At 38.2% G+C, this 22,948-nt stretch overlaps 1 protein-coding gene across 3 annotated transcripts in view; it reads left to right on the top strand.

Annotated features, from left to right (window-relative positions):
• The window catches only part of ST6GALNAC3 (ST6 N-acetylgalactosaminide alpha-2,6-sialyltransferase 3), a 213,742-nt gene that overhangs the window by 82,060 nt on the left and 108,734 nt on the right, over positions 1–22,948 (top strand). For all 3 annotated transcript variants that reach the window (XM_066192628.1, XM_066192627.1, XM_066192629.1), the window contains exon 2: positions 19,221–19,415. In XM_066192628.1, coding sequence (XP_066048725.1) covers positions 19,221–19,415 — 195 coding nt within the window. The remainder of the gene's footprint in view (positions 1–19,220; positions 19,416–22,948) is intronic.

Below are 22,948 nucleotides of genomic sequence, written 5' to 3'. Positions count from 1 at the left end.
GTATGGTCAGCTCTGGATGATCAAAGCAGGAGAAAAATCAAAGAAAAAGCATTGAGGACATGGGTTTGAAAGAAAAGGATGGAAAGGGGGAGGTATGGATAATGAGTTTCTTAACCTCATCTGCAAGCCCCAGTTTCAAATTTCTTGATACTGAGCAGTAGAAGTGGGCTGTCTTCAATATGTGACTTTTACTGGAACAGTCTTTAGTGAGCTCAGATGTCTCTCAGAAGTTAGGAGAAATTTTCTGGTTCTTTTGACAGATTTAGGATCAGATTTCTGTAGTGGCTGCTTGCTGCACCTGCAGATTCCTACATGCAAGCAGGCTCCTGGAGTCACTCTATGCTGCCTGGGGAGCCTGGACAGAGACTGACCTTGCCCCCCTGCAGGTAGTGCTTTTCAGTAGCTTCACAAATGAATGTTTTGGACATAGGACTGGAAGGGATGCTGAGCAGGTTTGCATATGATACAAAACTGGGTGGAGCTGTTGACTCCCTTGAAGGCAGGGAGGCCATGCAGGGAAACCATAAGATATTAGAGGGCTGGGCAATCACTGGCCATATGAGGTTCAACAAGTAAAGGCGCTGGATTCTGCACCTGGGATGGGGCAACTCTGGATGTATGGACAGACATGGGAATGAGAGGCTGGAGAGCAGTGCCATGGAAAAGGACCTGGGGGTCCTGGTTGGTGGCGAGTTGAACATGAGCCAGCAGTGCCCTGGCAGCCAGGAAGGCCAACCCTGTCCTGGGGACATCAGGGACAGCATCTCCAGCTGGGCAGGGGAGGGGATTGTCCCGCTCTAATATGTTCTGGGGTGGCCTCACCTCCAGTGCTGGGGGCAGTTTTGGGTGCCACAGTACAAAAAGGACATGAAACTATTAAAGACTGTCCAAAGGAGGGCAGGAGGTTGTTGAAGGGCCTGGAGGGGAAGCCGTGTGAGGGCTGGATGTGGTCACTTTGTTCAGCCTGGAGAAGGAGACTGAGGGCAGGCCTCACAGCAGCTACAACTCCCTTGTGAGGGGAAGAGGAGTGGTGGGCATTGAGCTCTTCTGCGTGGTGATCAGTGACAGGACCTGAGGGAATGGCCTGGAGTTGTGCCAGGGGAGGTTTAGGTTGGATTTTAGAAAAAGGTTCTTCCCCCAGAGAGTGACTGGGCAGTGGACCAGCTCCCCAGGGCACTGGTCACAGCACCAAGCCTGACAGAGCTCAAGAAGTATTTGGACAACACTCTTGGACACATGGTGTGACTCTTGGAGATGGTCTTGTGCAGGGCCAGGAGTTGAACTTAATGATCTTCCTGGGTCCCTTCCACCTCAACATATCCTCTGATTCTGTAATTTCTACTCAAAAAGAAACCATGTAACAAAGAGAAGGCATTTTCAGACACTTTTGTCTCTTTATGTTGCTTGCTCTCCATTCATCTCTTGGTGCCTCATGCTTAATAGCCTTGCTAATAAAAAAAGAAAATCAATTTCACTTCACTAGATTTCCCAGAGAGATAGCAGAAAGTGTTATTGGTGGAATTTTTTCTTGAAACTTTGTTATAAAAGAACTCCAGGCCTTACTGAGTGTTGCACCGAATACTTTTTACAGAGGATCAAGGGCCATGATGTGAGGTCCTTCTTCCTGTGACCCTCTGGTGCAGACATTTCATTTGAATTCAGCACATTTAGCATCTGCTAAATAGTTCATCAGAAACACAGTATTTCCCTGAGAGAAAGTGTTCTTGCTTGGTGCTGTAAAATGTCATAAAATTATAGCTAAGGCAGTGGTGTTTATCATGTTGTGTTACTCAATGTGCGCTATGTAGGAGTTTAACTAGGGATTCAAGGAATGGGAAGAAGGTTTTTTTTTTTCCTTTGTTCCAGCCTTTCCTTGTTTAGTCACAATATTATAAATGTACATGTAGTCAGTTTGATCTTTCCTGAAGCCTTGGGAAGCATGGTTTTAGGTTTCTCGGTTCAGTGATCTGCTTTTGTTCTGCACCGTGTCGGTGTTAAAAGCTTAGATGTTATAAAACAACATGTACAGCAGAGCAGCACTTCCCATCTGCCCCTGCTTACAGGGTGTTCTGGGAGTCTCTGTGCATGGGAAACTATTCTGTCCTCTCTTCAGTTTTTGAAACAGAACATTTTGGTAGTCTCTTGGTATATTCTAAAGAGGTTTTACAGATAAGAGCTCCATCCGTCAACGTGGAAAACATTTTACAATTTATTAGACAGTTCAGTGTGACATAGTTTATCAGAGACTAATTTCTGTTGAAAATTTACATGTGAATACAAGATTCTAATCTAGATTACTTCCCATTCATTGTTTGGTGGATGCTATTCTGCCATAAAGACCTTATAATTAAATTTTCAAACCTAGAACCCGGGAATCAGATATATGTTTGGAAGAGATCTAATCCAAAATGTGTAGAAATTGATTTGTCATGATGGAGGGGTGAGGAAAAATACCAAAATCATGTATAAGTTTTGTATTCATCTTCCTCACTGTATGTATTTACTGCTAGCTACTGCTTGGGGTTAAATATTTGCCGGAGGCCGTACAATTTTCCAGCAGAATAGGTGACAAATTAAATGGCTTGTAAGATATGTTCTTTAAACGAGGCTCCATTATTTGAGTGGCACAGTCCTTCTCACCTTGAACTTTTAAAATTCAGAAATTTTTACTTATATCCACTTCTAGCTTGTGGTCATGTTAAGCCATAATACAGGCTATATATAAAAACAGCAACCTACTTCAGTCCTTTTTCCTTCTCTCCTTTCTTGCAGCCCGCCAGGGTGTTGGAGTTTCCATCAGATGATGTATTCCTGGTTAGAATTTAAGTCTAGTGACTTGAAGTTCAAGGTTCGCATCTGCTCAGAATAATATTCCTGGACTATTGCCTATTAATTATTCTCTTACAAAAGCTTTGCAAGCAAGTATCATGGGTCAGGATGATTTAAACTTCCTTGAAATTAATCTAATTAATAGATAATTTTACCATTGTACTTTCAAAAAGATGATAAAGTTCAACAATAATGGACTCTACTATGGATTTTTTAATCTATTAATATCATTATAGATCAAATTTGGTGATAAAATTAAATCATAGGTGGGTATTAAAAACCTTTGATGAAATAGTAATTTTTTAAAAATCTCATTCCAGTACTTTTGTAATGTGCTGCTTAGGTGGAATGAATTAAATTAATCAAACTGAACTTACTCATTATAAGAGAATAGCATAATAAAAAAAAGAAAAAAAAATTCAAATTTTGCTTTCTTAGTGGTGTCACTACTTTACATGGTTTGATTCTTAGAGTAATTGACGAATTTTGAACTGCTTTGTACTTTGAATTTGTGCCTTAGTGGACTACTATTGTATCATTTCTTTCCCTCTGATGCCATGTTTAATGGTCTTTTAGTTCAGCTTATTGAGCAAATCATTTTCCCCTATATAATAGAATAACAACATATTCCCCTAGTCAGCAGTGTTGCCTGCTCTGGTCTGGTTTTGCTGCAAGGGACAAAGGGCGTCTTTTAAGGTCTTTGTTTTTTTACATGGTGCAGACTTGATTCTCTAACTTAGCTTGTGGACCGTGACTGGGTTTGGGGGGTTTCTTCCTCACTGTTGATTTGTCAAAACCTCTCTAATTCTCCTTCCTCCTCGGTCTCTGTGCAGTAAAAGAGTCCAGCAATTTATCCATTATTTTTCTATGTATTAATATCACATATCTATATCTATCCTGTGTTCAGGGAAGACAGAAAACTCAGGGAATTTCAACCAGTGCAGAGCTTTGCTGTAAGTTTTTGCATTCTTTGGATCACCAAAGGGAAACACTTTGAGTGTACTAGAGAAACAACATTACTTCTCCATTTCTGTGAGCGTCCAATAACAACAAGAAAAGACAGAAGTGAAAGATGAGCAGCAAATATCTTGCTGTACTTACTGTTATTTTATCACCCCCAGTTTTATGATATCACAAAATCTCTTTTTCCTTTCACTTTAAAGGGTGGTGTCAGCTGCTGTCTCTTTGAGGTGACAGTACAGGGCTTTTAGGAGATGACAGCTTTAGTGTAGAAAGGCAGAAGGGTGAAATAAAATGTTTGTAACCCTAGTAGCTTCATCCCCTAATGCTTTGTACACTTCTGCTCTTCACTGGACAACATGTGACATGGTTAGTACAATCTTGGTCAAAGTTTGAGAGGCTAAAATCATTTAGTGTCAAAATTTCTTTTACCTCTGTCTAAAACCATAGTGAATATAAAGTGACCTGGCTCTGGCAGGTTTTCTGTCATGGTGCAGCCTGGGCCCAATGTGTTTCCTTGAGAGATTTCCAAAGTATTTGAGTTAAGGCTGACCATTGCAAACTGTTTCTAAAGTAGTATCTAAAGACTTAAAAATAGATTGAGATGCTGTTTCCAAGACCCATTTCTGTAATTCCCCTGTCAGAAAACGGAGAGTGCTTTCCAAAAATCTGACCCTAAGCCCAACGGCTTCTATTATTCTAGCTGCTGCAGCCTTTTCTGTCCTGCCTGGCATGACAGAGACCATTTCTGAAAGTTTTGTAAAAGCTTCCTGGAGGTAATTTGTTTCCTACAGCTGATACCAAAGTTAAAGTAACAGTAGGTTCTATAGATGTTCTGCAATGTTAAAAAAAAAAAAAAATCAATTAGACAAGCCCCTGAAAAACAGGATCAAGTAACCATGGTGCTTGACATACTGACAGCTCATTACCTAGAAGCAAATGACTTAGGACTCATTATGAGCCTGCTGATCACTCACCAAATTATCAGGAATCCGAATAAAATTGAACCATGAAATACCTTCAGTCAGGGAAGTTTTGTAGCCGAACACATAGTGTGAGGTCCCTTTTGAACGATTGAGTTTATTACCTGTGGTCAAGGAGGATGACCTGAAAGAAGAAGAGCAGAGGTTGAGAAGCTGATATATCTGGAGAATGGGGGACCTACTTTCTGAAAGATTGAAGAGTTTGGTTTAATTACCTTGCTAAATCCAGTTGAGAGAAGATTTATCAAGGTCTGTTTCTGAGAACGGTCAGGACCAGTTAGATACATGAAATGAAGTCTGCTGTTTAGAAAACTGCTTCTAATCTAGAGACGGTTCATTAAATTAGTACTTTCTAGGTAAGTACTTCCAAAAAGGTGGTGCCCCCAGTAACCCCCCAAAGCACCTTCTTTCACCAGTATTGTAAACTTCCAGCTGTGCTTCTTGTCATTGAGGACACTTGCGCAGCCTAAGTTGAACAGTACTTTCTTTTTCTTAATACAACTCCAATCAGAGCTTCTGGATCTCAGTTCCAAAGTCTTAAGACTATTAACAGGGCTGAAATACGGCAGCACATGACCATTACAGCAACCACAGAAGTGGTGTCGTGACAGAGAAATAAAAGCCAAACAACTCCAGGAGAAAGGGGCACGTACACTCACTGCTCTGCAGAGGACTCTGTTTCCAGAGAGAGAAAGGCTATTTGGTAGGATAAAGAGAAGAATCATAACGAGATGAAAGATCATGTTCTCAGAGGGAATTTAGCATGGAATTAGTCAGCTAGACAGAGGACTGTGTATAAATGAAGAACAGTTAAGCACAAGGTTCTTAAAAACAGTTCTGGAAGGAGAAACTGACAGGGAGGTTTGACTTAAGTGGGAAGTTGGGGCATAACTGCAAAAAGAAGGGATTAAAAAATTAAATACTGCAGTTCCTTAAGGTAAGTAAAAGAGGAAAAGTTGACTACAGTATTGTGGGGTAGTAAGAAGCTGCTGAAGTAGAGGCACTATCTGGCCAAATAGGGAGCACTGTGCCAATTTTTGGAGGATTAGCATATCAGAGGGTAAGCATAGTCAGAGGGTATAAAATTAGATGTTGTGGTACTCAGTGAGGTAGTAGCTTTCAGACAAAAGGAAGTGGAGGAAGACAGACTGAAATTTGACCAGTGAAATTTGTGGTGAATGTTGAATAAGAATGAGAAATTGAAAATATCATGATTTAATGCCTTGGAGCATTAACATCTGAAGTTGGATCTTCTAGGCATTAAGTTGTGAGAGTCCCAACAGACCTAAGGTTTCAACCAATTAAATCTATTTTCCAGCACTGTGGAATTAGTTACATGTGCAGAAGCAAGGAAATTGCAGATAAATATTCTGATTACTGACATATTCTGGTTTTGATTTAATGAAAAAAGTACAAAAAAAATCTAATGAAAGAGGAAGGGCATCATTATTTTGGCATCTAATATCAAATGATAAATGATCAGCTGATTAGTGATGTGTATTTTGTTCTTTTAATTTCTTCAGTAATGTGTGAATGTCAGGTTATATAACACTTAAAATGAATAAACCTGGAAATGAAATACCTTAGAATGCATCTTTGTGTTCCTCTCCTGACTGGTGGACAGCTTGTCTCATTAATCTGTATAGTGGTGTTAATTTAAACAAACAACATTATTTTTTGAGATTTATGGCTAGAAGACATAGGGGTTCACTGAAAAAATCTTATGGTGTTTTATTTCCAGAGCACTGGGATAGATTTTATGACTTTTAGTGACTGGAACATATCATAAACTCTCATAACTTGTAATGACTGTGCAAACTACTACAGACCCAAGTATTCTGTCAGAGAATTGGGGGCACAATGAAAAATGGCTTGTAACATTTGGCCACAGGGCAGTAGGGTGTTATGTCCTGTGCAAATTCCTTCTTGGTAACTGCTGCCTAACCAGCACTGGGGTAAAGGTAGAGATAAAAACTGATAAAAGTGAAGACCTTTGAGAGGAATAATGGAAAACATTGAAAACGGATGAAACAGTACATGTAAAAGTAACACTCCTGCATTCATTAAATATGCTTTTTGGAATATCATTGATATTGAAGTGTCTAGGATCTATTTTTAGAAGTAACTGAGTATGATTCTGGTTTTAAATGAACTTTAGGAAAACTCATCTTTGCCTAGTACTTCCAAAGGGTTGTGGGGTCCATTATCTAATCTCACCAGTGTCCCTGGCAGCTTCCCTGCTGGAAAGGAAAAAAACCACTTCTGTAACCTCTGGGACACTCTGATGAGTTCATTAAGGTTTTGGTGGCCTTATTATGCTTTAGACTAGATTAGTGTTTAAGATAATTGAAACTATATGGCCTCAGGGATGTTAGTGTGTGGGAGAGATTCATATCCTACAGAAGGGTTGTGGGCCGAACCTGCTTCCTGCACCAGCTGCCATAATGAAGATGAGAACTTGTTCATATCCAGGTCAAGGCTTGCACAGCTGGCACCTTAGGAAGTTCCCCAGTGGCTGTAAGCTACAGAGGTGCAGTATTGGGTCCCACAGAAATCAGCAAGAACATTCACAGACTGGGTTTGGTGACACCAGCCTTGGCTCAAGTGGGAGTTGAGTTTGCAAACTGAGTAACTCATACACAAAAGCCCTGGGAAAGAATGAAAAAATATATTTTTCATACTGTTCCTGTTCAAATTTAATTGTGCTTCTGGCTTTCTCTTGCCAGAGATTCTCTTTGAATCAATTAGAGATACTGTTATATGAAGGAGGGACAGAATTTGCTTTGTTTGGTGCAAGTAGTGGATATGCTGTCATAGAACCAAGTATTTTGACAGTAGATTACATCTTTATTATGTCTTACATAAAAATTAAACTCAATTTGAATGTTTTGGAGGTTTGTACTATTTTTGTTTCTTTCTTTCATGGAAATGAGTAGAATGTGGATGCAGGGAAGCAGGGGTTTGAAATAAATTCTGTCACATGACAATCTCTCTGTGTTTGATGGACTGAAGGATAGAAAACTGTGCTAGGTGCCCAATTGTGTTGCATTTCTTCCATCAAAATGTTCTAGATCAGCTCTGATAGAGTGGCTAGGAGTGGTTTCTTTTAAGGTTAAAAAAGCCGCAAATAGGATATATTTGCATTTCCACATGTAGCACTTTCAGGTTTTAATATAGAATCATGTCCAAATGTGTTTTTATCTAAGCCTTATTAGAGATTGATAATCTTCTGCATGAATTTTTCATGGGGTTTTTCTTGTGCATATGCTGGTTCAATGATGAATTTTCATATGAAACACATAAAGCTTTTTAAAGCAAAAATAAAAGTGCAGAAAATCCAAATCAGTTCAATTACACTTGCAGATTAAAATAAAGCTGTAATATATATCTATTGTATTGAAATGCTAACTCCATGAATTTTTGATCTGCTTTAAAAATGTAAAACTTGGATTCGATTAGATTAGCTGTGGAGTAATCTAAACTGAATAAATCTGTCTTCCCTTCATGTGATTTGTCAGTGTTTGTAGTGGGTTTGTACACACAGCTTTTGCCATTATTTTCCAGGCAATAAAAGCAGCCATGCAGAAAAGCCACCCATAAATGTCAGAAAACAGAGATATTTTGTTGCATTCCAAGGGCTTTGAAGGTCAAGTTCAATTCAGTTAGCTCACCCAGCGTGAGACGAGCGTGATATGGTGATGGAATGTGTGTTTGGGTAGGATATATATGTTACTGTCCCTGTGCTATTCTATCAGGATAACAGATCAGTGAGAGATTAAACTTTACTGCTTGGAAGAGTTTCTTTTGGAAAACTATCAATTTTTATTGTTTTCTCCAGCTCCTATTGAGATGCTGTGCAAGAATAATGAATCCAAAGAATTTACAGCTTTTATCACAATGGAGATTGACTCCTGATTGTGGCTTTTGGGTGCTATTCCACTGCAGGTATCCCATTCAACTGCATGTATTCACAAAAATAAGTCTCAGATCATGGATTTTATTGTAAACATGAAATATTATTTTGCCTCCTTCTGATGAAAAGAGGTTTGTAAAAAATGGTTTGCTAATTCCTAGAAGTAGAGGTCAACACAAAAGGCAAAGTTTTCCCATTCTAAGGAATCTGTTCTGCCAAGTCCCACTGCAGCTCAGTGCTTTGTGGTTACCTTCCCCTGTCATGCCCTACTTTTTTTTTTTTTCTTTTTATAAAGAGAAGACATGATCAATAAAGCTCATAATTAAGTTGAAGGCACTACCTTGATCAGTGCTTTTATTGAGTTTCAGTGCCCTGATTAAAGGAGCTCCCCAGTCAACAGAAGGATATGTCATCAACTGCTGGAGCAGTATGTGAGCAGTCTTTGTGTTTTGTAACTGCAGCGCTGCATAGTCTTTTCTATCTGGAGAGTCTCTGTGGTGGCTTCTGATAACCTCCTGCTCCTGCTATCCAAGGATGAATAATGAACAGACTCCTACCTGTAGAAGGAATACAATTGTGTTAAATGGGCAAGAAATTTTGTTTAAGTTCCTGCTGCTTTGCAACATCATCCGGTGACTGTATGACCAGAAGTGAGTAAAGCAGGCTCAGATCATGTCAATGAAGAAAATCTCTCTGCCAAAAATGTACAGGTCATTTGTCCCTCTGTGTTGGCACTGACATTGCATTGCCCAGTGCAGCCCCTCCTAAAAAAAGATGTAAAATGTAGTCCTGCCTCCTATTTTTCATTGGGATCATAAAATAGTTGGATGTGTGCTAGGAGCATGCAGTGTTTAATGCAGTTGATTTGCATCCTAGATGAAAAGCTCTGTTCGGTAGTGCTGTGAAAATAATATGATCGTTAATGTTTCCAATAAAAGTGCCTGGCTGGGTTCTGCATGCCTTCATCCAAACCACCCCCTAAATCCCTTTCCTATTCCACGTGTGTCCCATGGAATATTGCTTTTGTGCTGGAACATACACTCCTTGGAATGGACCCTAATGTGACCATCCCAGCAAATCCCCCATCCTCCATGTTCCTCCACTTGCTCAAAGATTTGGTGCCCTGAAGGTTTGTAAGCCACAGGAATAGTTTAAAGTCTCTCTTCAGAGAGGACTCTGCCATGCCAGTGTCCTGATTTTGGGTGGGGTTTTTTTTTTGTGGTTGTTGTTTCCCCAACCCCTTTTACTAAGCTTCCAATAAAGAAAACAGCATACAGAAAAAACCTAGAATTAAGCTGGGAAGGTGTTTTTTTTCCCTCACTAGATGTAGCATGCTCCCAGCTATATGGCAGAAAATTTCAAATTCCCGTTACAAAATAGCTGATCTCAGCCCAGACTTCTCTGTAATTAGGTCATGCTTTTTATCAGCCAGAAATGGTTAAGTCTATTGGAACGTTACTGAACGTGCCAGAAGCAGACAATGCTTGGAGACATGGAATAATACATTTTGCTTTTCTGATGACATTTGTGGCAGTTATGTATGGATGAAGTAGGCTGGAACAGGTTTATCCGAAGTAAACAGGGTGATTTCCATGTCTGATGGAAAACAGACAAATTGCCAAAAGAATTTAGAGTCCAAGGTTTCCTTGCTTTGTGTAAAAGGCCATCCATAGAGGCTGCTCTTACCTCCTGCCAATCCAGGACAACACTCCTACAGCTGTGCTGGAGAGTCTTTTGGTCAAATGTAAAAGAAAAAAAAAAGAAAATGGAAAAAAAGCGGAGACTACAAAAGATCCTCTGCAGCCTAGCTGAGGTGCATCATCTCTGCTTGAGAACAGCTTCTTTCTAATTCACAGTTACCCTCTTTTTTATTTTATTTGTGTGTAAAAACTTCTTTTTCTCCTTTCTGAACTTGGACCTTTGCCTGGTGAAGGAACTGTCTATCACTTGAATATTTTTATATTTCAGAGCAAAGACAGCCTTTCATTCAGCCAGACATTAAAGAGCTCATACGGCTCCTCACACTAAGCGGGGTTTGCATCCCTGCCTCTGGAACAAGGCATTCACCTGCACTGTGTTAGAGTGCCCTGGCTGGCTGAGGGTGCAAGACTGAAATAAATGATGATCCCTTGCTTCTGTTTATCTTTCCATGCTTATGAACAGCAGGTGCATTGCATAGACTGGCAGAGAGAACATCCAGAGGAACTTTCCAAAAGTGCTGTCCTCCCAAAGAATAGTGTGGAATGAATCTGGTGTGAAGGGCCAGAGCAAGAGTCCTGCCAAGTTACAGGCTGGGCAAGATCTCCTTTGTCTTCCAGTGTTAAATGGCTTTTAGAAGGAAACAGAGGCATGGTGTCAATTTTTTGCTAATTTCAAGTCCGGCATGGCAGTCAGGGATCTTTACAGAAGGAAATTCAATGGAGAAAGTCTGGGCTTGTCCAGATGGTGGTAGGCAATTACAATTCATTTGTGTGAATTTCTGGTTATGCCGTTTTTGCTCTGTAGTATAAACTGTCCCCCACAGGCAGGAGTGAGCTGCAGGTAAGTGAAGGTTTCCAGCAGAAGGCATTTTCTTCACAGATGTGCAGCTTGAGAATGTGGGGTTGTTACAACATTTTATTTACTTTCATTTCTTCTGCCTCTGGGCTGCTGTCAAGTGTTTAATTTTATTTGTCTGATTATTTTCTTTCTTATCTAGAAGTCAGTGCTTCCAGAGGTTACATCCCAGTGCAGTATTTACTAAACATATAGGTATGTGATTAACATCCATTCCTCTTGCTGCATACCAATCACACTAATGATTTTACTGCTGCGAGCAAAATTGAATTTATCTCACTTTCACTTCAGAAGCCATCACATTACCTTTCCTGTGAGTTTTTGAAACAAGAATTTGAGTATTTCTGGTACTTCATGTAAAATATCAAAGAAATGCAAAAGACTTTTAATAACTAGATCTTTTTTCAAATGTGAAGATCTGCTGACCAGAAGTCTGTTGGTGTTTTATTGTCTCCTAAGAATCTTGATGCATTTGTGGGGCTTTTTGTTGTTGTTTTTCTACTGGTTTATGCATTTTTTAGTCTATTTCTGGTTGAAAAAATCAACTTTTTGAAAGGGATTTTCATGAAAATTTTGGCAGCCATAGAGTGCCTTTCAGAATGTTTGTGAAAATCCCTCAGTTACAGATTCAATCTTTGGATATTGCCGATCATGAATCTTTATATATTGCTATTATAGAGGAGAAAGAGAGGTCGTCTGAGTGAGGTATATCTGGCTGGATAAGAGTTAATGCTCACATATGGGTGGTGGTTTTTTTTTCTTTGAACTTTTCTCAGCAGGTGAAAAATAGCTACAATCAGGTACTGCTTCAATAAGTAGTAACAACCAACTGCCAGGTTGAAAGACCACAAATTCTTGTACCAGCAGTTCTATTATAGGGAAGCGTATGTCAGGCTGTGTGTGTCGAAAAGCTTGCCAAGGTATTGATAAGAAGAGCTGGGCAATAATCCAGCACCAGGGAAAAAAAAAAAAATCACCATTTGAGAGCTGTACTGCAGAGGCTTTTCTTTTTTTTCTCCTTTTTAATAGTACTTCATCATGCGGAGACTACATTAGTGTTTATATAATATGCATCTACAGCTACTGATGGAGTTCACCCCAGTTGTGAAGGACATCAGTGAATCAGTAACTGGAGTTTTAGATTAAATATTCTTAACAGATCTTATAGAATGAAAAATCAACAACCTTATTTAAAGTGTGCTTTGCTGCCATAGGGATTTTATGGGGATAGATATTTTAAATTACTGGACAGCTTTCAGCTGCAGTATAAAGTCAAATAGCAGGCTAGCCAAAGGCATGCCTTGCTCAGAAGTTTAGGTTACTTTGGTGGTACTGTGACCTTGTGGTGTGTGAGACTGGGGCTGTGCTAATGATGTGTTTGTGCCTGGTGGGGTGGGGCTGTTTGCATAGGGAACCCTGGGCCAGGAGGAGACTGCTGAAGGAAGAAGTACAGATTCAGCTTTGAGTAAGCATCAAACTGTTAGCAGGAACTATAGGTTATGGGGAGCTCAAACTGCTGGAAAGCCTGAAGGGATATGAATATCTCCAGACAAATAAATGCTCCTTCTTATCAGGCTTCGAGTTTAGGGCAAGAGGGAATAGTGACACAAAATAATTCCTAAAATCTGGCAATGCTTTGCAATTTGAAGGGCTCAGAGCCACTGGGGCTTTTCAAATCTAGTAGCTTCTTATGCATGATAGCCTATGGAAGGCCTTCAAAATACTTCAACAGTTGCTCCTTGAAACTTGGAAGTTCTTCACCTTACATAATTTTGTATTATTACTTAAATAAGTATGCTCTTTCTGATGGGAACGTTGTATGTAATGAAGTTGTGCAGTTACCTGAGACTAATAAAAGGAGTTTACATATAGGAGGATTATCTCTTACATAAGGTTTTTAATACGGACTGCTGCTGTTACATCAATTATTCAGACTGTGCTGATTACTGTTTTGTTCATTGCTCAGGTCTTACCCCAGTAAGCCTGAACCCACTCTGCACAGTTCTGGCTTTAATGAAAGTTAAGGTTGAATATGTTGAGCTGCTATGAACCTAGACACGCTACCTCTGAATTGGGAATCATCGTGAAAACTGAATTATGTAACAAGTTTGTAACAAATGACAACAACACAAGAGGTACAATGGGCAGTGTTTTGAGAGCCCTTGAGTTGCCTTAGCCATAGAAAAGGCCAGAGCTCCCGCAGACAAGGCATGCAAGAAGTAATGTCTTCTATTCATACCTGCTTAAACACCACAGTCCTCAACACACAGTCCTCATTCACGGTACCTTCTTGCAGGAAGCACTTTTCAGGATAAAACTCACATGTTTCTTTCATTGTAACTACCTATTTTTAGGTATGCTGCATTTCTTGCATTACTTCTTCATCGCTGAACTTCATTTTTTGCTCTTACTTCTCAGCTTCCTGGCTGCTTACATTCCAGTTTAGCAAAGATGTCCTTCTCCAGGAAAAAAAAAAAAAAAAAAAGAAAGAAAGAAAGAAAGAAAGAAAGAAAGAAAGAAAGATGTTGCTTTAATCTTAATTTTACTGGTTTTTGAACCCAAACCAAATCTTACTGGTGGTATAACCCCCACCAGCTTTGTTCTTCTCTCCTCCTAAGAGAGAAATGCTGACAGCAATCTCCTGCGGAGTCTTTGAACATATTCAGGTTAACTTTCACTTCTGGAAGAGAAGAAAGTAAATCTTCAGCTACTGATGTTATGCAAATGATGTTTGACACATGACTATTTCTAGAAGGATTTCTGCTATATAGTCTTACTCTCTTTGAAAACTTCTAGGACCCCTGCTTGACTATCTCTTCAGCAGCCCTGTTAGAGGGAGTTTGAGGACACAAGAAATAGCTAGAAGGCATGCTTTTTTTTCCAATACTGGTGAAATCAGTAAGGTATACTGAGCTAGAGTGCTGAAAGAATCTCATTTAATGCTCTGTTGTAATAGAAAGTAGCTTTTAAATGGGATGCTCAATAGTATAAAAGAGAAAATTAAATAAAACTATTTTTTACATATAGTGGTCTACAAAATGAAACAAATTCAGTAAGTGTTGCCATTATTGTTTTCAGTTGGTGTTATACTTGCGTAAAAACTGAAACTCTGCATCAGTCCTATAATGAAAGTAGTATGATGTGCAGAGATATTAAAAAAGTGTCGAGTTACTCACTCTGCCCATAAAGGTAGGTATTGTGAAAGTAATGCAATATTACTGCATATTGTGTCATCTAAGAGACCCAAAGCCCTCACATAAATCTTTACCTTTCATTTATCCTTCCAAGCTCTGTGCTGCTGTTTATCTATAAAATAAAAGAAAGAATGAGTACTGAAGAAAATCAATTTATGAAAAAAGGCTTATTTGCAATTGCTGTTTGGGGCATGGTTCCTAGGGTTCTTTACTGGAATCTTCGATAATATCATGTTCAACTTTGTCTTTGAACAAATTCAGGCAGAAAAAATAAGCCTGAAAATTCAGAAACAATAAGCCTGAAAAGTAAAGTAGTTCTAGAATGAAGGTTTTGGATTTAAGTAAAAATTTTCTTCTCTTGAGTTTTCTTTGTGATCTTAGGGAACTTCATTTCAACCTCAGTTTATGCACCTGTGAAATGGGTTTTTACTGTGAAACTCACTAGGATGGGGATTTATTCCTGCTTGTGAAGTGGTTTGATAGTCTCTGCCATATAATACATGCCAGGTGGCAGGGTGTTGTACTCTGGCTAGAAAGTAGAATAAAGATACTTAGTACAGATTTCAGTAAAATTTACAATTTAAGAAATTATCTTCCTATGCTGAAAATATTCCCTTCCTCCCTCCCTCCTAGACAACTGTATGCAACACAAAAAAATGTTTGTGTCTTATTATTCTGTCAGGTATTATTGAACTGTAAAAAAAATGATCTTGTCATCTCACACTTCTTAACAGATTATGAAAGAAAAATGACTAAAACTTGTGCAGACTGTCAAGTTCCTGCCAAACTGAAACGAATGAATCACCCTGGCACTGGTAATTAGCCAAAACTAGATGATATGAAGCATATAAATAGTGCTAGGGACCATGTTGCCAAATACATATATTTATTCCCCTGAAAGTAGTTATTGTTTTATTCCCATGAAGTTTTTAATTAAATTCTATCCAGCAGAGTAGTATGACACTCCTGTTTTTATTTCAATTCTTACTTTAACAACCTAGATATAAATTAAATGTGATTCATGCCTACCAGTTATTGATTTTGATATACATACTAGACAGAATGAGCTTGGTGTCTGAGAAATCACTGACACCAAAAGTGGGATGATGCTGTTGTGGGGATTGAGTAAAAAGAAGTAGAAGAAACTGTTTAGTTCTAGTGAGTGCTTTTGGCCCATTGGGGTCTCAGGTATTGCAGTTCATGTACTCTGATCTCAAGTTTTCCCTCTTCCACCTTTTTTTTTCTTTTTCTTTTTTAAACTGCGAATGAGCCTGTAGGTAGACTTAGTCTCATTAACAAAAGGTAAACTCCTTCACTCTTCTGCTATAGGATCCTGTATTCATGAGAAGGGTCATTTTGTTCTTGCCACTGCCATCTAGGCTAGTCAGGTACTGTAGTGACTATTATAGTGACTATTATATTTTAGTGTAATAAAATGTAACAAAAACTAATATACCATGCAAGTCATCCAGCTAAGAAACTCTTTAACAAGTGTCTTACTGTGTACTCCTCACTGAGTGTGTGAAAAATGGGAAAAATTTAAAATATATTTATAACTGAATATACATTTCTTTTGTAGATGTTGTTAGTATCAAAATGTCTACATTAGATTAGCTAAAAAAAAGAAAAAAAAAAAGGATTGATTGAGATGTATGCACAGGATATGTCCATGTTAGAGAAACATTTCTTTTGTTAAGAGACAATTTGCATTCATAACTGAAAATTAAGAAGGAATAAGATTTGTTTCTCTGCAGACTTACTAATTAGTGTTGGTTAAGCTCTCCCAAATGGTAGGATGTGTGAGTATTTAAAATGTTGATGCAGACAAATTTTGAGACAAATTACAATTTGGTATTCATCCCTCTATATAACTTCAGACTTCTTTGTCATATCCTAATGACATGTAGAATTTCTGGATTCTCAAATGCTAAATTTCAAGTTTTGTCAGAGGACCAATAACAAAATCCATTTATCTGCAGTAAAGGAAGTTTTACAAGAAGCAGTTAATGACGAATAGCACCTGGGTTTGGTTCTTTCTTTTGTTGTTGTTTTGTTTGGTTTTTTAGTGAGCAGGTAAAGAACATAGGGACATAAGGGAATCAAATTACTTTTAGAAGTGCTCTGTAGAATGCTCGTGGCCACTGAGCAGACTTCTTTATTTGGTGCTTTAAGAAGGCTAAAATTATGAAAAGTATGTGCTTTGGTGTTTTTCAGTATTTTTACACTGAAATTTATAGAGCTACTGAAGTGCCAATTTGCAGTAGTCTTTCCCACTGAGAATGTCTAGTGTAGGATCTCATGCGTTCAACAAAAATTGCAGGGGAACTGAATACTTAATGCAAACGTCCTTTGTACAGGTTGATAAGTAAACACTGTGTTTGCGTATGGCTAGATTTTTTTTTCCAAAACAATTTCAACAGATGCCTTAATTCTGTTCTGTTATAAAAATTCCTTTCTTTCATTTGAATGTTCTTGTTAGTGCTGATTCTTTCTGGCTAAGCAACACACAGGGAAAAATCTTGGCTGTTTTCCTTTTCAAACAGTATTTTCTTACATAAAAAACCAAAAGGCCACAATTTTTTCTTTCATCCGGTAGTATGGTGCATTTAAAGAAAATAAATATAAAAATCAGATGACTTCCTAGTGAAGGCCAAGAAATTTAGCTGCACAATCTGAATTCTTCTCAGGGCAAGGGCTGTTTAGAACAACTCCCTGTGAGAAGCACATAAAGCTGATTGCACTGTTTTCAAGTTCAGAACAGATCTGCAAGAAATAAAGGAAGTAAAAAGTGATATTCAATAAACCAGGAAGATAGGATATGTGGAAATCAGGTAGTAGCATCATACAAGCAATCTTGCTTCCTGCTGTGGATGTTTTGATTTGAAACATGCTCATGTAGTGGAATGAGACTCTAGATTCCCCTTTAAATATTTGCAATATTTTAATTCTGATTTGCAATAAATAATATGACTAATCCGTGCTCCCTCTCATTGCTTTATGATTATCACTTCCACTGCACATCTTGGCTGCTCTTAGCACTTACAAGGCTCTGATATATAGCTAAATGTTTCTGACTCCGTCTGCTACAAAGAGAAGTGACACAGAAGTGCTCCCCAGCCATTTTATTGCAATTTAATGTAAATCTGTTATAATGCAGATGATGAAAAGTGCAGTGGCTTCCATGAATTCTGAAAGCTGCGATTGGGTTGTGGCTGCTGCGCTGCCCTCTGAAGATTTGCTGGGTTTAATTTTACATTGCACAGCCATTAGCTGACTGAGGTTCCTCACTGAATCACACTGCCAAAATACTTCTTTATCCTCCTCTTCCTTTTCTCCTCACAGTGACCTCGTTCACCCAAGTTTTCCAGCCCAGTCTCTCACTGCTTTTATCTTATAAATTGTAACCTCCCAGTACATCAGAACACAGAGCCATGCAATTGACCCCTGCAGTGGATTATTTTGTTAACTCGTGTTTGTGGGAATATCATAACATCCCTTCCAATTTGCAGTGGGCTCATTGTGATTCTCACTGTTGTGCAAAGAACAGATTCATGTTACCTGGTTGCGATGAGAGCTTGCCTGTACCATGGCATCACATGTGATCTTACTGCAATCATGTAAAATAAGTGGTGTTAAATGTGTTCTGTGCTGGTTAGTTGGTGATATTTGTAGATGGGAATTGGGGTGATCAGATTCTGTCATCCAGCATTAAGTGTTATTATACACTTATGTATAGGCCCTTAGGCAAATGATTTTTTCCACCTGTATTTTCTGTAAATGTTACTGTTTAGAATGACAGAATTACCTTCAGTAGAGTAAACCTAGAATGTAATTAAAGTACAGTAAAAACTCCTGTAAATGATAATTGTTTCATTCCCTGAGGGAAAATGTGAAAATAATCTTTTTGATAGAGTATCATATCTCGAATCTTTACGCATGCCAACTGACATGTTTGTCCTTAAGTAATTTATCTAGAAGTAATTGACTTAAGTATTTAAAAAATAGCTAAAAATAAGGAGAGCATACTTTCTTACAAGTTTTTCACCTGTGGACTGGGGAGTTACCCAGAGAAAAAGTTGTGATCTTTCTGTGAATTCATGCTCCGGTCCAACTGACTGGATGGGGTAGAGGCAGAAGGGAAGGACTACTTAGACACAGGCTTCAGAGTTGGTTGAATTATTAACAGTGGAGGTCATCTTGTCCAAAATAATAATGCCTTACTTTGTAAATTCATGAAGCTGGAGTAAGGCAGAAAGTGGTGCTGACTTCACCAACAATTTATTCTTATGTATTTAAAGTTAGAGCATGAATTCTGTTGCATGGAATGATCTGTAGTGATGGTGATTTTCCCAGTCAAGTTTGTGTGGTCTCACTGCAGATGGCATTTTCCTTTCGTGTATTGTCCCTAGAAAACTGATGATTTTGAGTGAAGCCTTTGGTATGGATGTTTACATAAAATCTTTATTCCAAATGCAAATAAAATTGAAAGTTTTTTTAACCTTAAAAAAAAAGGCTCGAGTTTGGTTTTTTTGTGAACAAAACTGACTCATTTGCAACCTGTTCTAAAAGAAACTCTGCAAACCTCTGAAATGCAAATTTATTGAAATAAAACAATCCAGTCACCTGAGTCCTTGTGCTCCTCAGCAAGGTGACTACCAGAGGAATAATTTCATATATAGCTTTCTCAAGTGTTTTTCCTTCATCCTCCAATTGAAGATATGTATTTTTTTATTAAAACTGACTCTCAATTTTAATAATTTATTTCCTTTCTTCTTTTCATCACAGAGAAAGTCCATTGTTGCTGTGAGTTTCATTGCAGCATTCCTCTGTCTGATCATCGTTCGTCTCACAAATGAAGTAACTTTCCCTTTGATCCTAAACTGCTTTGGACAAACCAGAGTCAAGTGGATCCCATTTTCTAATGGCCAAAGGCAGCCTCTGAAAACTCATTATGGATATATAAATGTAAAAACACAAGAGGTAAGACCTGGTTTTAACAGTCTGGCAAAATGGACCAGTAGATTTCTTTTGCTCTGATCCCATCCAATGCTTTTTTGTAACCTGTCCAGTGTAAAAACTAAACAAGGCTATTCCCAAGCAAACTGGCTGTTTTAGAAGTTTGCTACCACTTAAATGACCTCTGAAGTTTAAAAAATTTCTCTCTTGTCTGCAGTGGAGAAAGCAGTGAAACGGCCTCAAAAACATCCTTGATTGAGTAAAAACTTGTATAAACAAACAAGAAAATTTTTCAGATTAATTTCAATCCTTCAATCCTTCTAATGCAAAAGGAAATTTCTTTGTTGTAATAAGATCCTAAGAATGTTTCATTTTTCCTGGGCTTCCCAAAGAAGTAGCTTATTTTTGTTTGTGTGGGCATGAAAGAGGAAGAGGGAGTGATTTGTGAAATGAGCATGTGTGAGTCTAGTAAATGTATAAAGCTAGAGGTTTACTGGCATTTTCTGGAAGTGTTGCATTAATACTTGATAGCTATTTCAAAGCTAGCTATGTATTTGCATTCCGTACTTTAAAACTCACTGATGTGTATCTGCTTTGCAAAATACTTGCTGTGTGATAAAAATACTTGTCTGATGAAATTGGGTTTTACAGGGACTCCTGCTTGAAAGTGTCTTAGTTGTCAAAATTTCTAGAGCTACTGTTGGGTTTTAATGGGTGTGGTGCATTTTCTTCAGACTCTTTCCTCTCTGTAATATTTATAAAATGGAAACTTTCAAAATAAGGTAACATAAAAAATTAACTCTTTCTATAGTTTGTGATCAATTATAGCACTGTCAGTCATGAGAAATACTGTCAGACTTCCACTAACAGCTAGTTATTCTTTTCTATAAAATTACACTTATTAATGAATGAAATTAATTCACATAACAGCTTTTATAGAGAATGAAAGTACTTTACCACTTCATTATATTTAGTCCTGTAAGTGTATTGGACTAGTTAGTTATTATCCTGCCTTTCGTGGGTTAAATATGAAAATCAGAATGAGAGAGAGGTAGTTTTTAGCTTCTTTTAAACCTGTATAGCATTTAATCTTTGTTCCTGTAAGATGCAGCACTATTTTGGAGGCCAAAGTACACTATCTATAAAGCAGAAAAAGGACAAGCACCTGAAAGGAGAACTGTTCAGATGTGAATAGTAGTCCCAGTGAAAGGAATGGGAGGTGTTGTTGAGCTCAGAAGGGTTAAGGCTTCATCCAGCATCTTCATCCCTCTAGAAATGAGAGGGCAGCGTGTTCTGCATGTCCCTGGGTTGGTGCCACAGTGGCAGGCGTGGAATCTGAATGAGGCAGACCTGCCACGGTCACTTGATCACTATCAGTCTGAACTGATAACTGGAGAGGAGAGGAGCATGCTAATCCATTTTTATTCACCAGTGCCTTCATCAGAGGTTAGGAGTAGTTTGTGAGGGCCTTAATTCATTCTTAAATTTGATAACACGCTTGGAAGTTCTAACAGTAAATGGAAATGAATGTCCTGAAAGCTGGTGACCGGTATCGATTCGTAAGACATTTGTCTCAATTTAGCTTAGGTCATGAAGGACTCCTTAAAATTAGTAATTTTAGTTGTTTTCCCTGTAGTATTTATAGATTACATTAATATTTGCTAATTGAAATGATAATGAAGAATCTGAACATGGCTTGATTATTGTAAATGCACCAACTTTTGACTTAATTATTCTCTGTGCAAGGGAATGTTTGTTGTGATGCTTATGTGAAAAGCTTTTACATAGCTCATGTTCCTGACACTCACAGCTTTGTCAGGCTGTGATTTTTAGAACACATATTGCTTTCTCAAATGAACATTTGTATACTATTTGTATTAATATAGCCAGAATCTCTCAGTTATTAATTTCTTTATTGCATCAAATACATTGAATTTCTGCTCATTTCATAAAATCAAGATATTTTCTAGATTTTTGTGCTGCTGCAGTATGTAAGATAAGCAGAAAAGTCTACTCTCTGAGACGAGCAAATGCCCCAAACAGATGTGGCCAGGTTTTTTTTGCAAAATGGGACACATGATATCTCGTCAAGAACCAAATGGTGTAAGGAAACAATACCACAGTCAATATCAGAAAATAAAGTGATGGAAGAGAAGATAGGAGAGAAGGCTTTAAAAGATGTGACTTTTGGCTTTTTATCTTCTCTTTTATTGAGGGAATCTTTTTGCACCTGTTGAATGTGCTCAATTCTCTCTCCTACAGTGTCCTTTGAATCCTGTCACCCCACTGGTTTCTCCTGCTGTCTGATAGCACTCCCTCCTGTTCTTCAGCTACTTCTAACATCCTTCTTTTTTTCTTCACGTTTGTTCTCTGTTCTCCTTTAGCTGTTTCTCTCAGGCTGCACTCCAAGGGTCTGGCTGTATGCCAGCTCCTTAGTGTACCTAAATACTTAAATGTACAAGGTCAACAAACCAGAGGAATTAGGGTAATTTGCCACCAACCCAATCAGTCATCTGAAGTGACAGGGAAGCTAGGAAATCTAGAATGAACTTCTTCTCTGCCTTTCCTGCCTCTCTATTATACTTAGTTTCTGAACCAAACCAAAAAAGGCCCACCCCCCCCCCCCCCAACTTTTCTAGAATAATGAAAGTTTAAGTTAGGAGGAGTAGGTTTTTTTGTGATGAGGCTGAGTGGGATGAGACTTGAAAAATCTTATGAGACAATGGCAAATCAAATACTTGGTTAAAGTGGTAGTGACCAATCCCTTGTATTTAAAAAGATCAGGAAATACGATGGTATGAACATTAGTGTTTATCTCAAGTAAAAAGCAGTTATGTGGTTGCTATTAGGTATGATCAGAACAATGCCGTAAAGACATTTTTGAAGGGTGTTGTGTATTTGACTTGACACTGTAATATTGTGGAATTTTTATTATTAAAAAGACTGAAAAAATTGAGATTACTAAAACTTGATTGTATTGGAGTATTTAATATAAAATGCAAAGAGAGACATAATTTAATCCACAATTAAGGCTGTACATAATACAGGGTTGTTGCTATGGTTTCCTTGATTTGTAGCCATAGCAACAGCTTTGGAAAAACTGTCTTTATGTACAGTAAATATATTAGATTTGAAATACAAATAGACATGAAGTGTTGTATATACTGGCCCATTATGTCTAGACACATTTTAGTTTCACTTTGGAGATATTTCTAGAATAGAGGATTCTTCACCTAGAAAATTTGCGTCCGGGGCCCACCCTCACTCCCCCCAGTAGGAGAGGATCTTGTAGTAGCCTTCCATGATGCGATCTCTTTTCCCTTTTCAATATCCACATCTGAGGTGACTCCTTGAGATTTGTGGGAAACTATGCCTGTCTGTTTTGCAATATTGCTGTCTCGCTCAATACCTGAATTTTGACCTTTCATTGAGAAGGAGTTGTATGAACAAGATGACCTTTCTTTCCCTTATTTCCTCCACTTTGTGCCTATGGACTTCTGGTGAGAGGTCCCCTGAAATCTGTCTTTAGGAAATGTCATGCCTATCATGTGATCTTA

Source organism: Chamaea fasciata, unplaced genomic scaffold (assembly GCF_029207755.1).
Source record: "Chamaea fasciata isolate MVZ Bird 193981 ecotype frontalis unplaced genomic scaffold, bChaFas1.0.hap1 SCAF_10, whole genome shotgun sequence".
NCBI classification, from domain to species: domain Eukaryota; kingdom Metazoa; phylum Chordata; class Aves; order Passeriformes; family Sylviidae; genus Chamaea; species Chamaea fasciata.
The sequence above is the reverse complement of the archived record's forward strand: the minus strand, read 5'-3'. Positions and strand labels throughout refer to the sequence as shown.